Source organism: Phocoena sinus, chromosome 21 (assembly GCF_008692025.1).
Source record: "Phocoena sinus isolate mPhoSin1 chromosome 21, mPhoSin1.pri, whole genome shotgun sequence".
Taxonomy (NCBI): Eukaryota; Metazoa; Chordata; class Mammalia; order Artiodactyla; family Phocoenidae; genus Phocoena; species Phocoena sinus.
In genome coordinates this window covers 21,854,694-21,870,036 of record NC_045783.1, presented here as the reverse complement: position 1 = coordinate 21,870,036, position 15,343 = coordinate 21,854,694, and the positions used below count along the sequence as shown (strand labels likewise).

The window sequence follows — 15,343 nt, the reverse complement described above, 5'->3', positions numbered from 1 at the left end:
CACACACACACACACACACACACACACACATAGAAAATAGAACCTCTCCACTGAGAATGGAGGCAGGGCCGGCTCTGTATATTTCTCTCAGGTGAAGCTCAGCCAGCAAGCACATGGCTTTGCAGAGCCGATAGCAAAGCCCAAAGGTCTAGGAGGGAGGAGTTTTGCAAGGCGTCCAACCCAGAGTCAGGTTGGGAAGGCCCTATGGATCATTGGCCTGAACTGTCCTTAACAACCCCTTACCTTTTTGAGCCGGAAATTTGACAGGAAGCGCTGGGAAATTGTGCGGTTATTTCGCTGTCATGGGGTCTTGTGGAACGCGGGAATCCTCCTTACTGGTTTAGACTAATGGGTCTAACCCACAGAAACCACATTCCTACTGCTAAGATTAGATTACATTGCACTGGAGAAGGAAAAAAGAAAATTAAAAGTTGAGTGAATATCATGACTTACCCTCTGTGTGCGCGGGGGGAGGGGGGAGGTAAGGCCGTCACTTTCTCCTTTCTGCCGGGGCAACCTCTGTCAATGGAGTGTTGAAATCCAGACAAACACTTTCATAAATAGTTCTCTTTTCCGGTGTTGCATTCATCTAATTGTAATGTAGATAATTTTTTTAGATGAAAATTTTGTGGAATTCTGTCACTTCAGGGTAAGGTGTGAGCAACTTTCGATGCAAGTATGAGGGGCATTTGGAGCCCAAAGATTTCATTTTATGGATCTGGTCACCATTCTTCGGATTCTTTTTCCAGTGGGGTGGGTGTGTGTCTGACAGCTTCGATCTTGCACATTCTAGCCACAAACCTGGTGCAGAAGTTTGCAGAGGCAAAGATATTTTATCATGACTTGGATCAGAAAGAATGCTGAGATCTTTTTCTAATCTTACACCGCTGCCTCCCACTGAAATGGAGGAATTTGCATAATTCTGGGGGCTACCTCCCCTCGGAGGCAAGGAATGTGGGCTGGAAAAGTGCCATTCCCAGGCTGTGGAGAGCTGGCACCGGCAGGCAGGCAGGGCTCCTGCTTTGTGAGTGCCACTTGAGTTTTCCACCATCTTTTACTTAAAACAAATTGGATATAATTCCAAGCACAGAACCTCTCTAGACAGAGAATCCTTTCTGGCTTGATGTAGTGATAGATTCTGTTTGCTGTGACTGAGAAACCAGTTTTAACAGGATGTGTAGTGAGTCAGCGATGGAGAGGAGCTCAGGGCTTTATTCTGTTCTTGTCTTCATTCTTTTTTCCTGAAAAACCTCTCCAGTCTGTGGTAGAAGTTGTACTCACCGTCAGAGAATTTCAGAGCTGAGGATGGGAGTAAGGAGAGTGCTCATGAACTGGTGAGGGGTTCTGGAAGCTTCCCGAACGTTGGTAATCCAGAGCCTACCAAAAGTCCCAGGGCTGGAGTGGGCCATCTGCGGCACAGGAGGGGAACCTCCGGCACCAAGCAACCATGACAAGCGTGGGTCAGTTGCCTGTTGAGCAGGAGATGAGGCGTGGCTACCCCAAGCGGCTGCTTTGCGAAACTGTAGGATGCCCCCCCCCCCACCCCCGTCCTCAGATAGCCCAGCCCTGTGAGGAGCTGCAGGAAGGAGATGAGCCCACACAGAACCGATTCCCAAGCTCTCTCCTTCCATCCCACCTGGGGCGTGGGAGCCTCTGCCTGCAGTAGAAGAGGGGGGCCAGGAACCCCAGGAAAGGACTTTCTCCTCACCTCGGGGCAGGGGTACGGAGATTTGCCTTACTGAACACCAGAGCACCTCCTCTGCTTTTTCCTCTTTCCACAATCTAGCAGGAGAGCCTAGAGCTCTCCGTGGCCTGGGACTGTAGGAGAAAGAAAAATCCTTGCTCTCCTCTGCCTGTTGAAGCTTAGTGACCTCTTCTGGGAACTTGGCAGGGAATGAACCTGCAACTTGGGTGTAGCAGGAGGAGGAGAACCCAACTTGCAATCATCTTGATGCATGAATCCTAACAACGGTCACAAACTAAAAGACAAATACTTGTCTTTTATTTCAGAGAGTTCATTTAGCTTAAAGATGATGCGGTGGGCTTCCTGGTTAACTTTGGAGGGAAAAGAGGCCAATATAGCTTCAGCTCTTGTTGAATAGGCACCCCTCTCTGTGAGTGTGGGAGACCAGAAAGAGAGCTCTTCCCACAGAGATTCTGGAATGATCTTTGGGGCTCCTGGCTCATTCCACCTGGTTAGTCCTGTTGACGGTATAGAGAGCATCAACCTCAGAGCCAGGTCTCATGGGAGGAAAGTGGAAAGCAGATCCCAGGGCCAAACCCTCCCTGTTTAATGAGAGTGTGTTCACTGTAGATTCTTCAGGACGATTTTCTCCTGAACGCTCTCCTTTTGAGGAAGTCAGTTCATTTAAATGAGGAAAGAAGAGCAAAAGCAGCTAACAGATAATGGCAGCAACTCAGTATAAAGAATGAGGTGATGAGTGAGGTGATAATGAAGAGCTGCCAGCAAAGTTGGCTTCTTTTTCTAGAACCCCCGAACTCTCTGTGTCTGTGGCCAAGTCTTAGTTGATGTCGCTGCCGTTCTTTTCCCATCTGTAAAATGGGGATGACAGCTACCTGATAGATGTTATTCAGGTTAACTGGTTAAAATCTGCAACCCTTCGAGTTCCCCCTCAATGGTGAATTTACCGAGTGAATTCTATGGTGCAAACTCTCAGCCTTCAGTTTTTACTGTCAGAGGCAACAAACTCTTTCAGCAAGCTCACTGCCTCCCCTTCAGGGGCCTCGTAGGGAAAATAGCTGTGATCATCTCTTCCTTCTGTTGTAGCCTAACCAGCCCTAGACCACAGGGCTGTCGTGACCATGGATCTCTCTTTCGGTTTCCCCCTGGCCCTGCAGCTCTGGCTGTATTGATCTCACTGAGCCCTGGATTGAATGAGGCATACTAAGAAAGGGGGGCCGGGGAGGGCGAATTCCCAAGATGCCAGACCTTCCGACAAAGGTCCCTGGGGGGCAGCCGGCACCCCACCTCCCCCCTTGCTCACCACTTCTGTCTCCATATCCTCACAAGTATGGGTTACAGTGCTGATTTCAGAGCCCAGGCCTGCCTCCCCACACACATCGTTCTTGGTTAAAAATTGTGGCTTGTCTTCCAGAAGCCACGATTTTTATCTGCTGTCCTACTTGGTAGTTCTTGTTTCTCTGGGGCAGAGTCCCAGGCTCGAGACCCCTAGCAGCAGGGGAGGCATGGGTCAGCCACAAGCTTCTCATCGCCAGCCCTGTGCGGTTTCTTCCCGTTAACTGCCCCAAACCTCCAAGCACTCAGGAGTTTAGGGGACTGAAGTGTCTTTTACGCTCTCTACTCAAGCAACAGAGCCGTGTTTAGCTTTTACGGCTTTTCTAAGGCCACACCACTAGAAAGGGATTAAGAGCCTCATGACAAATGGGTGAGGGTCTCAGAATAAATAGAATATTCATCTTTACCTCTTTCTCCTCCTTTCCCCCTGCTCCCCGCTCTGCTCCCCAGTCACATCGTCAGGCTCGAATTGATCACGCCCCCGTCCTCTGGCAGGGGAGATCTCTGATGAGGAGTGTTCTGCCTTTCCAGGAAGCCGCCCTGTGCGCCCCATCCGCCTCCCCTGAGACCACGGCAGGGAGCCAGGCGCAAGATGAACCAGCACCCCGCCTGCTGCTCAAGATGCACCAGACCATCCCAGTGAACCCCGAGAGCCCGAAAATGTCTGCGTGCAGCGACTTTGTGGAGCACATCTGGAAGCCCGGGTCCTGCAAAAACTGCTTCTGCCTGCGCACCGACCACCAGCCGGCACCTGGCCGCCCCCAGCCCCGAGCCGGCAGCCTGCCCCCTCCGCCTCGCCTGCCCCCCAGGCCCGAGAGCGGCCGCCCGGAAGATGAAGGCCTGAGCAGCTCGCCCTACTCCAAGCCCACCATTGCCGTGAAGCCCACCATGATGAGCTCCGATGCCTCCGATGGGTGGACGGAGGCTGGCGTGAGTGCCGAAGTTGCGCAGGTGAGGCTGACTCAGCCCCGTGGTATTTTTGTGGTATTTTTACGAGGCTGCTCCTGTTGTAACACCGGTGACTGGCGGGCGGCCAAGGAGGGCTGTCCCAGCAGGACTCCTGCAGGGTGGCTTCCTGTCGGCTCACCTCAAAACTGCTCCTTCCCAACTACCGCCCTCTCTTTTCTCTCTGCCCTCCTTTCTCTCTGTCCCTTTAGGCTGAGAACCATCAATGCAGTCCCCCCAAGTTCATTTGAAGACTGTATCAGGGCACACCAGAATGAAGCTTTTTCTAAAAAGTTAAAAAAATTTTTTTAATTTAATGGATCATTTTAAATATATACAAAAGTAGCAAGAAGTGCTTAACGAATCCCATGCATCCACCACCCTGCCGCGTGAGCTTGAACAATCATCAACTCATGACCAATCTTGTTCCGTCTCTACCCCTGCCCCGACCCTCCCTTCCCCACCTGGGGTTTTAAAGCAAACCCCACATACTGCATCATGTCAGTACGTCTTTAAAACATAAAGTCTTTATACAAAAATATCATTATCACACTTAAAAATGTCAGCAGTAATTCCATAATGTCATCCAACTCCCAGACAGTGTTCATATTTTCAATTTCGAAGCTTGGGTTTTTCCAGCTCTGATCTAGGATTACTAAAGACAATTACATCCTTAGAGATTAGACCATTCCACTCATCCCCCAGGTGACCCTGACCAAGGTTTAATTTTTTAAAGGGCACATGGAGCCTGCTGCCTCTAGACATGTCTTCTGGGAATCTGCATTCGTAGGGCATATTCTAAGAACTTAACTAGTTTTCCTTAAAATATCATAGTCAGTGGGTCAGGAAGGGGGTGTGAGCGTATGTGAAATCAGAGGTCAGTTTTAAATCGAGGGAGGCTTGACTAAGGTGAGCCATCTCCTGGGGCTGCATTCAGCTTCCTGTCCCCTTCAAAGCCGCTCCATTTTGCAGAAGCTGGTTACACCCATTCCGCAGGCCTTTCTCGATACCTTTGACCTTCACAGATGTAAACCAGGGACTCTTTCTGTTCTGAATCATCTTGGAAAGGAGCCAGAGGCCGACCCTGCCTTGAGACTGCTTTAAAAGTGGGGATAGGGGAGACTAGAGGGGAAGGAGGAGGGGACAGTGATTTCAGTGATGGGAATGACCACCCCACATCGCTGTCTCTAGCTAGACTAGTCCAGCCACTTATGCAGCCTTGGCTGAGGTCACTGCCTGTAACTGGGAGAAAGAGCACAGCTCAGAGCGAAGCAAGGAAGCCGGGACCCAGCTCGGAGACTGGCCCTCACCCTGCTGCCCTCTGACCCCACCACCACCCACCCAAAGTGTTTTTTTGGTTTTTTTTGGTTTTTTTTTTTGCTGTACCCGGGCCTCTCACAGTTGTGGCCTCTCCCGTAGTGGAGCACAGGCTCCAGACGCACAGACTGTGTGGCCATGGCTCACGGGCCCAGCCGCTCCGCGGCATGTGGGATCTTCCCGGACTGGGGCACGAACCCGTGTCCCCTGCATCGGCAGGCAGACTCTCAACCACTGCGCCACTAGGGAAGCCCCCCAAAGTGTTTTTAAAAGCTTTATGGCTTTGTTTCCTTTGTGCTGTGACAATGTTATCAAAACACTAATGGACACAAAGCAAAAATTGAACAAAACCCCAAACTCTATTTCGAAGCCCTTGGGAGAACTTATCTCGTCCAGCAGTTTCGAGGGAGAAGGCAAAACGTTATTCTTTGGCGTTTTTCCCCCCCTACCTCACAGACCTAAGCCAAAAGAATTACAGACAGGGCTGAGGAGTGCAGTGTACGGGAAGCCCAGTGGCTCCACGGGCCCCCAGTGATGACAAGAAGGCTGTGGGGAGGTTAGAGGGTAGGCACGCTGCCCGCCTGCTTCATGGTGGCTCGGAAGACAGTTTACAGTGTCATGGCCCTGCCCTCTCACTTTCTCTCTCTTCCTTTTTTCTCTGACAAGGTCTAATGTAAGTCTTTTAACCTTGGGGCTGTGTAGGTCATCTGGAGACGAGCCCCCGGCAAGCTCCCCACCCCGAAGCAGGAAGATGTGCCAGTAGTTTACCTGGGCAGCTTCCGAGGCGTCCAGAAGCCTGCTGGGCCCTTGGCCCCCGCAGATGGGGGGCACCCTCGCTGCCCCCCTGCCTATGCCATGGTCGGCCTGCACAGCCTAGAGTCCCGGGGGGAACGGAGTGTCGCCTTCCACCCAGTGAGCTTCCCCGATGAGAAGCTTGGACGAGAAGATAAACCCACGATTCCCTACCAAGAGCTGACCTCCCCTCAGGAGAGCTTCCGCCAGAAACTGGCTGCCTTTGCTGAGATGACCTCTGGCTGCCACAAGGGCCCCAGGCCCTACCCCTCTGCACAGCCCCTGCGGGAATCCCTGCCCTCGGAGGATGACAGCGATCAAAGGTGCTCGCCCTCAGGGGACAGCGAAGGGGGAGAATACTGCTCCATCCTGGACTGCTGCCCTGGGAGCCCAGGTGGTCAGGACGCCTCACAGGCTGAGGACTCCGGGCGCAGACAGGGCTGCAGGGACTGCTCGCCGGCCTGCTGGGAGCAGGGGATGTGCTCGAAGCCAACCGAGGAGGAGAGGCGGGCTTTGAGCTTCCCCGGGGAGTGCCGCAGCCAGGGCCTGACAGAGAACCCACCCCGCCTGGGCCCCAAGAAGCACTCCCTCACCTCAGAGGCCGCCAGCTCCTCGGATGGCCTCTCCTGCGGGAGTGCCAGTAGCCGCGCCAGCAGCCCCCTGGTCCCCCAGCACGAGAGCGATTCCTGCTCCCTCATGAAGGCACCTGGGCCGGGGAAGCAGCAGGACTCTGGCTGCCACGGGGTGGCCTCCAGCAGGTGCCTGGGGCTGACTGGGGAGCCCCAGGCCCCATCCCACCCCGGGGAGACTGCACAGCCTGAACCCATCTATGCTGAGAGCACCAAGAGGAAGAAGGCTGTTCCAGTTCCTTCCAGGCCACAGACCAAGGCAGAACAGGCAGCAGCTGCCCAGGGCCAGGGCCAGGGCCAGGTGAGGATGGCTAACACCTGGGCTCAGAAAACAGCGTCTGGCTGGGGCCAGGACAGGGAAGGCCCAGAGGTGGCACCCCAGGTGGCGGCCACCATCACAGTCATGGCGGCCCACCCAGAAGAAGACCACCGGACAATCTACCTGAGCAGCCCCGACTCTTCGGTGGGGGTGCAGTGGCCTCGCGGGCCCCTGAGCCAGGCCCCTGAGGCAGGCGAAGGGGAGCCTTCGGCTGGGCAGGGGCTCAGCTCGAGGGAGAGCCGCCATCACGGTGCCAGTGAGAGCACGCCCAAGGGGAGGCCTGCCATCCCTCCCAAGCTGTCCAAGAGTAGCCCCGGAGGGTCCCCAGTGTCCCCATCGGCCTCCCCCCAGCCCAACCTCAGCGAAGGCAACTCGGGTGTCACTGGGCCCCAGCCTCCATCCAGGGGTCCCGCTGACCCTGCTTCCTCCTGCCGGGCCAACGGTGTCCCTGCCAGCGACTCTGCCAGGGGCCCCCCGCCCGCCACTGCCACGTCAGCCTCGGACCAGAGGCGGCCCCGGTACCAGACCGGCGCCTGGAGCCGCCAGTGCCGGATAGAGGAAGAGGAGGAGGTGGAGCAGGACTTGCTGAGCCAAAGCTGGGGGAGAGGGGTGGACGGTGGCCCCACAGGCCCATGCAGCTCCTCCACCTGGCTCCGCTCCCGCCCCACAGACGGCGCCTCTGGGCCAAAGAGCAAAGCCGGGACCGGGATGAGCAAATCGGCCTCGTTTGCCTTTGAGTTCCCCAAGGACAAAAGTGGGATCGAGGCATTCTCGCCTCCCCCGCCGCCTCCGAAGTCACGGTGAGTACAGTTGTGTGTGTGCGCGCGACTCCGGGGCTCATCTGGCAGGACCGAGGCCTCTTCCAGAAACCTTGGTCTTTGCCACCTGTACCGAAGCCATCAGGCCCAGGCTCAGAGCCCTACCTCCAGGCACCAGTGTCGGCCCAAAGGCCCTCGTGCCTTTGTGTAAATTTCTGTGACTTGGTGCCCAGCACACAAACCTACAAGCAGTGCCCTGCTTGGGATTGGCTATTCGGAAGGCATCTTTCCAAGAAGCAATGCCAAGCTGTCCCTCTTTCCTGGTGCCCGTCCTCTTATAATCTGGTACTCTTTTTTCTCTCCATCCCTCTGAAGTGTCTTCAGCAGGCTTTTCCCCCCAAATCCTGAAATTCCCCATTTCTTTAAACATGGAAAAGAAGGCTCCAGGAGGCTATGCTACAGAATCTCAAGAGGCAAAGAGATGGGGAGGCCAAGGAGCAAGGGCTCCTAAATTGTGACCATGATGGCGATTAGGCTTTGGAGCCAAAAGCAGAATAGTAGGAGGTGCTGCACATGGTTTGGAACCCTCAGATGTGGGTTTTTAAAGAAAAAAATATATATATAGTTTCATGGTGGCATGCTGAAACTGAAAGCTTTCTCTACTGCTTCACTGCTCTCAAAGGCCCGAGTTTAAAGTCCAGTTTAAAGTCCCTCTCAAAGGCCCAAGAAAAATAAATGCCTTTTTTAAGGTATTGAGTTGTGCATGGAATTCAAATTCTGGGGGGTAAAAATGGCCCTCTATCAGAGCAGAACTGATTCCTATCAGGGAAAGGGGCAACCTGCTGTTTTTCAAAAGCTGACAGCCTTTCCGAACAGACTTTCCTTCAGTCGGGTCATCTCTGTTGGTTCTGTTTTAGCTCATGTGCCTCCAGGTTGATGTCAGAAGCGGGGAACTGACTGCAGGGGGAAGCGGCTGTGACACTTGACTTTGAACATCAAAGCATCACGGGCTGTGATGCGTTCTAACATGGGCTTTTTCTGGGACCGCTACTTTATTCTGGTATTGAGTTGGGCGCCTGCTATGCAGAGTAGACAGCCATCCTCCAGATCGTAGGGTGACCGCAGACTCTTGGGCTACAGTTTTCACTCCCTAAATGAATGAGGCAGCTCAGAAGAGCTCCCATTTATATGGCACTTACTATGGGCCAGGCAGGGAGCTAAGAGACTTAGACATGTTAACTCATTTGATGCTCAGAACAGCTCTAGGAAGTAGGAATTACCATCTACAGATGACGAAACAGAGATAGGAAGAGCTGAGTAACCTGCCAAGGTCACACGGCCATCCGTGGCAGTCTGCTTCCAAAGTCTGTGCTTCCAAACACCTAGGGCACATCAGCCGGCTTAGGGAGCAGGCAGGGCATGCGAGTAAAACGTGGGCATTGTATCTGTCTGCCTCAGGCCTGGGAAGGTTGGTGGAAAGCACTGGCTTTGGAGTCAGAAAATCGAGTTCATGCTGTGCCTGTCTCACCTACAGGTTAAGTGATCTTACGCAAGCCACTCGCTGTGAACGGGCCTCCAAGTTATTGTCCAAAATGGGCTAATAATAGTAATACATTTGCAGCACCCTGTTCTTGAAAGGCTCGAGTGAGATGAGCAGAATCCAATGCAGAGATTAGTTATGTAGGCAAAAGCCACCCCAAGCTGTTGACAGTGGCAGGGACACACACACCCTGTAGGAATGGGCCTGGCCCGATCCCAGGAACACCACCTGAGCCTTGGGAAGGAACTAAAACTTTCTTGGTGAGAATCATAATGTTTGGAGAAACCCCGGTCACCCAGTGTAACAATGTGACTCAGGTAGAATGTTCGTTAGCATCTGGCTTGATTGAGATCAAGTTTGGGGGCCAGTTTTTTATGACAAAACCACTGGATTATATAAAACATAAACCAGGTGGGAATCTCAGAAGTTCTAGGTGCCAGCTCTTAAAAAAACGTTTTTATTTTCAGAACTTTGGGGAGAAAAATCTAGGAAATAAAATTAGCATAAGGGAACACAGAAAAAAGAAAAGAGCATCTGGTACCACTTAAAATAAATCAAACTAGTATATATATATTCATTTGAGGAAGATTTTTCAAGCATTACCAACATTCTCTTTTGAATCATCACATCTCTCCCATGAGGAGATAAGAGGGCAGGCTCAGGACCATAAATTGACTTTTATTTCTGGAACTCGGTACTGTACGTACTGAATTCCTTTGAGGAGGGTGTCAGGAACCCACAGCCTTCAAACCTAGCCATGTGATGGCACATCAGAGTATTGATGAGAATGCAGCCCACAGTTGATCCAGTACCGATACCAGCACCACATTGGTGACTATCGCAGGCTGATGTCAGTTTTCCAAGACGGAAAAATGCTGGAAGGTCTTTGAGCGACATCCTAGGTTAATTTCTTCACATGGGTCATCTGTTCAGTGGGTCCTGTTTCTAAGGATCAAGCTCACCTGTGAACAAAGATAACTGCTGTCACGATGTGTATTATGTACCCTCACAGCTCTAGAGAAGGGGGCTGCTGCATGCAAGGTGGTGTTACTCTTTACTAACACTTACTTAAGCAGATCCACCTACTTTCTTGGGCCATTATGGAAGAAGAAAGAATCGTGCTCCTACGGTCCTGTTTTACAAAACTGACTCACTTGGAGGGAAGAAAAAAAAGATGTTGAGAGTGGCTTGGCTTTCCTGTGGTCTTGTTTTGAATGGCTGGCAGTAGCTTATCTGTTTTGAGATATCATCCTCTGTAAACTCCCATTAGGGTTCCTGAGGAAACTCTTGCTGTAATGCCATGTAGGACGAAGGCTCTCAATACTCATTTAATGCCTGAAAGCCATTTAGAGGTGTTTAAGTATATGCCCACCCCTCCTCCTGGGCAGGTAAGGGCCCTGGGTCCTTCTTTACCTGCTGCTGCCAAGGCAACCTCCTACCTGTACAAGCTCACACCTACTCAGCCTAACTGACCCCACTGAGTCTGGGTCACCCCTGCTCCACTTTAGAGCAGAGTTGGAAGGTGAGGGTCAACAAATATTGCTGGTTAGAAAATGAAAACCTGCAGGAAGGAAGTGTGGACTTCTTAGTTTAAATGTCACGTTCAAGACTTAAGGCAGTTTAATGAGAGCAGCCAGTGCCTGGGGGAGTAATTAAGATGCGAAAAAATCAAATTTATTTCTGCCTTTTATTTCCTTGTGGATGCAAACTGCGTTTTAAGTGACTTATGGCTTTTGAATGACAAGGTCAGTTGAGGGAAAATCATCTGATTAATGCAGAACAGGCATTTCACAAAGAAACCCCAAATTAGGCTGGTAGACCTGAACTCGGAGGTGGAATTGGAGGACAACAGGTGACTGAGAAATAAGACAGGTTTATAGGGTTTTAGTTTCCAGATGGTCTGGCCCCAGGTGAGACTAATCAAAAGAAAGAAACGTTTCCCCAAGAAAGTGAGGGATGACTTTGTTTTCAAGTTATCACTCATGCTTATTGTAATTTTAACCCAAGAGTACTAAGTTCTCCTCCTCCTCTGCAGGGATTCTGGGGGCAGAGACTGAGTCTTTCCTGGACTTCCGTTCATTCCTAATTTCCCTCCCTCCCTCCCTTCCACATGGCTTCTCAGCAGACAGGTGGTGATGGTGTCAAAGATGGAGGTCTTTTCTGCACACAGAAGTGGCCACGTTGCTATCCAGAGGAACCAAAACGACTTCATGGTGTGGTCTCTCAATCACATGATCTCTTAGCATGACCTTGAGGATGGGAGTCAGATGAGTGAGATGGGTCATTGTCTCCAGACCCCATATCCAATCTGATGAAACCTCCAAATGCTTTATTCTTGAAGCCCTTTCTACTGTAGTGGATTACAATGGGATGGCAACAATTTACTAAGAAATCCCACACTCTTCATGTACAACAGGTTTTTCTGGGTGGCATTCTGAAGATCACAGTTTGTATTGGAAAGCACTGTATGTGCTTCAAGAATCTTCTCTATGTTTAGCCTTTTTGACAAAACTAAGTCAGCTGGAGGTCGAGTCGGTCCAGGGGAGACTGAATACTGGGCATACTTCAGGGGGAGAAATTGCCTTCCACACCCCGCCCCCCTCAACACACACACAAAGTTTGGCAAACAGAACAAAGCACAAGTATCAACAATACAAGTTTATATCCTGCTCTGTGCCAGAGGGAAATTACTAGCTGGCCTCTTCCCATGAGTTTGTGGGTAGAACCTGACATGGGATATCTAGTGATGCTGAAGCAGGGAGAAATCAAATTGATTCCTCTCTTCCTATTCTGTAATTTTTTTAAAAACCACTGATTTTCATATATATGAAATATTTACAATATTCTCTCCATTTTTGAGCAGGCATCCATGGTGAAGGTTAGGGATTAGAGATTCTTTATTTTATTCATCAGATATCTACTAATTGCCTACTTTCTGTTACACTTTGTGCAAGGTGCTAAAAAGCCAGTGACTGGGGTTCTGCCCCTTAAGGCCCCTGAGGGTTGAGTTGGTATGAATTAAATCGGCAGATGTGCAAAATGACCACGAAAGGTTCACTCCTGCTTTGATTGCTTTTGATGAGACTGTTTACCATAGCATCTGGACTCTCACCAGATTCCTTGTTCTATTCAGTAAGGCCAAGGTAAGCTCGGCTTGGTGTCCAGGAGTAATGAAAAAATAGTCCTTCCTTTAAGGTCCTTTGACCTGATACAAGATCACACATAGTACAGCATATACATAACCATTTATTAAAAAAAAAAAAAATCCAGATGCTCCTTGAAGGTGAAAAGCATGCTTAACCATCTGTCATCCCAAAATATCCTGTTCGATGCCGGGCACGTGTAGATGCTCAAGAAATTTTTATCCACTAGACAGTAGTAGGCAGAGACCATACCCTGTTTATTTCATCATGGCCCAAAGCACCTAACTTTATGTTTTGCGCATGAAGAAATATTGGAAAAGGAACAAGTAGCATCATTAAATACTTGTATCAAAGTATCTTTCTGACACCCAGGTTTCGGGTGGCCCCAGTGCTCTTTTCTTGCCTCTGTTTTGGCAGCTAATGTAGCGTCTTGAACTAAACTGGATTCATATTCATATCTCTCTGAAAGCTTGTAAACTCTTGGGAGTACAAGAACCATGTTTTATACATTTTCCTTTGACTTTCCCATAGGATACCTTGGGACATAGTAGGTATTCAATAAAAGATTATTGAATTGGGGGAAGAAAGGCCAGAGGGAACTACAGATCTTGGCCTTATTTTTTACTGGACACCCCATTATAATTCTGTGGCCAGCCTTGCTCAATAGAACATTGTCGCCTTGAGTTAAAGAAACTGAAGTTAATAATTATTAATGCTTCAAGGTGGGCAAACACCATGAGGGCACAATGCATCCTTTCATGGATTAATTACTCTCCAACGATTGTACATTTGCTCTTTTTTTTTAAAGCTGAGCAGGTGTGTGGAGCCCAGCCCTCTCTTGCCGCAAGAATGTTCCTTTCAGGCAGTAATCACCTAAGGACTTTTTTCCCCCACCCATGAATTGCAAGGAATTCTAGGGTGTGGTTTAATTTCTCTGAGAATTGATTTTCTGTGCTTTCCGAGGTGGGTTGGGAAACACAAGCATGGGCCATATGACCAAGCCCCCTCTGCCCATCAAGTGATCAAAGGGACTTTGTTCCTAGAATAGCCAGCCTACCTTTGAGGTGTGGAACTCACACCTCTATTCTCTATTTGTAGTGCAAGAAATTTGTTGTTTGGCGATCATGAAAACGCTTGCGTTTCCCTCTATCAGGGTAGATAGACCAACTACAAAGAATCCTCAGCAGCCATTTCTGTAGCTAATACTTTTCAGAGTTTAAGATGAGAGTCTTCATCCTCTGTGCTAAAATCGCTCATTATTTCTTTCTATTGGCTTTTGAGCAGATCCCTAAAAATGCTGGGTATTAAGGGTGTTCGTGCAGTTCCCATACAGCTCTGTAAAATCCCCTGATTCCACTTTTGTCTGATGCCCTGGACAGTTTATTCTCTGTACTTTTTTAACAGGCAGACTTATATAAACAAGTGTTCTCCATTGGGGGCAAAGGGGAAGTTCCAGATTAAAGACTACTTTAAAAAAAAAATCCTTCCCTTTTTACTCAGATATTTTACTCTCCAGTTAATTTTAGTATCTGTCACTGTCAAATGATCCCCCTGACTTCCTGTCAGTTTGGTTTTTAGCCGTTTCGTGCCCATTTATGCACGTGCTATAAAAATTTTCCCTAGAGTTTAAAACTTGTGTTTTAGGCCCATAATTGGCTGTGTGTGCACCGTATGTCCCTGAGTTGTAGAAACCCTCCAGAATGGCTCCTGACTTCAGGAGCTCTGTAGACAGTCAAAATGAATGAAAATCCAGCCACCTTGGATAAAACCATGAATGGTTGAGATAAATAGACACATTAATTAGTAATAAGACCTTGAAGATCAGGAAGAAAGGGAAGAAGAGTCCTTGGAATTTTAAAATCAGTCGTAGTGAGGAGGTCACTTAAAATAATCCTTATGAATGTGTGCAGATCAAAAGGAGGGTTTTGTGACTGCATATTCTCGCACCACAAGTTAGGTTGCATCCTCCACACCAGCTGCAATCCGTTGGAGTACCAGTCTGGAGCTCTTCATGGAAAACAGTGAGGCCACGTGCCCACCCTGCAGGAGAGCTTGCCATCGTCCATCAGTACTGTCTGCACGTTATACGAGGGGGGAGTGCAGACATGTGTGCCACCTGCTTGCCAATCCAGCTTCGGAATCTAAAGTTCACCATCGGTGATGCAAAATCATTGGTAGTCAATAACTGTTTTGTATACTAATTTAAAAGTTCATACCTGGGAGGGGTGTGTGGTCTGTCCAGCCCACATGGCCCAAAGCAAAGAGTTTGCAAAAGATGGTCTTCCTCTCTGATTACAGCCTCAATCTCAGACTATTGTGCCAAAATGGTTGGTTTTCTCTTAATGAGTGAACTGTGAATATTCTGTGAAGTTTAATGAGTGATTATGAACATTCCATGCATTTTGGGAACTCTGTTTTAGTAAAAAACAGTTACCATTAAGTCTAGTATCCAATATTTAAAGTATTATTTCTCCTTATAGACCTTAAATTTACATTTTCGGTCCTTAAATCTCATTAAACAATGAATTTTCACTTAGCCTCACCCTCTTTGACATATAGCACTGACTTTCTGTGTCCCAGATTGAGGGGTAAGGGGGTCGGGTTAGGAGGTATGTCAGAATCTTTTGGAGGAATAGTTTTTGTAATTGGAAATTAAATATTATAATATAAATTTAAATTTTGGAAATTGAAGACAAATTATTGTTTTCATAATTCATATTACATATAATTTTTCCAAGTCTTTTTGACTGGTAGCAAGTTAGACCATCTTTTTTTTTTTAATAAATTTATTTCTTTTATTTATTTCTTTTTGGCTGCGTTCGGTCTTTGTTGCTGTGCATGGGCTTCTCCCTAGTTGCAGCGA

General features: G+C 49.1%; 1 protein-coding gene across 2 annotated transcripts in view; it reads left to right on the top strand.

Moving 5' to 3' along the window:
• PRAG1 (PEAK1 related, kinase-activating pseudokinase 1) overlaps positions 1–15,343 on the top strand; it is a 49,251-nt gene that overhangs the window by 800 nt on the left and 33,108 nt on the right. The window contains exons 2-3 of one of the 2 annotated variants that reach the window (XM_032618383.1): positions 3,569–3,988; positions 6,002–7,839. In XM_032618383.1, the coding sequence (XP_032474274.1) occupies positions 3,659–3,988; positions 6,002–7,839 (2,168 nt within the window). In that variant the 5' untranslated portion in view covers positions 3,569–3,658. Of the gene's footprint in view, positions 1–3,487; positions 3,989–6,001; positions 7,840–15,343 lie in introns of both variants that reach the window. The other variant, XM_032618382.1, reaches the window with a different exon arrangement.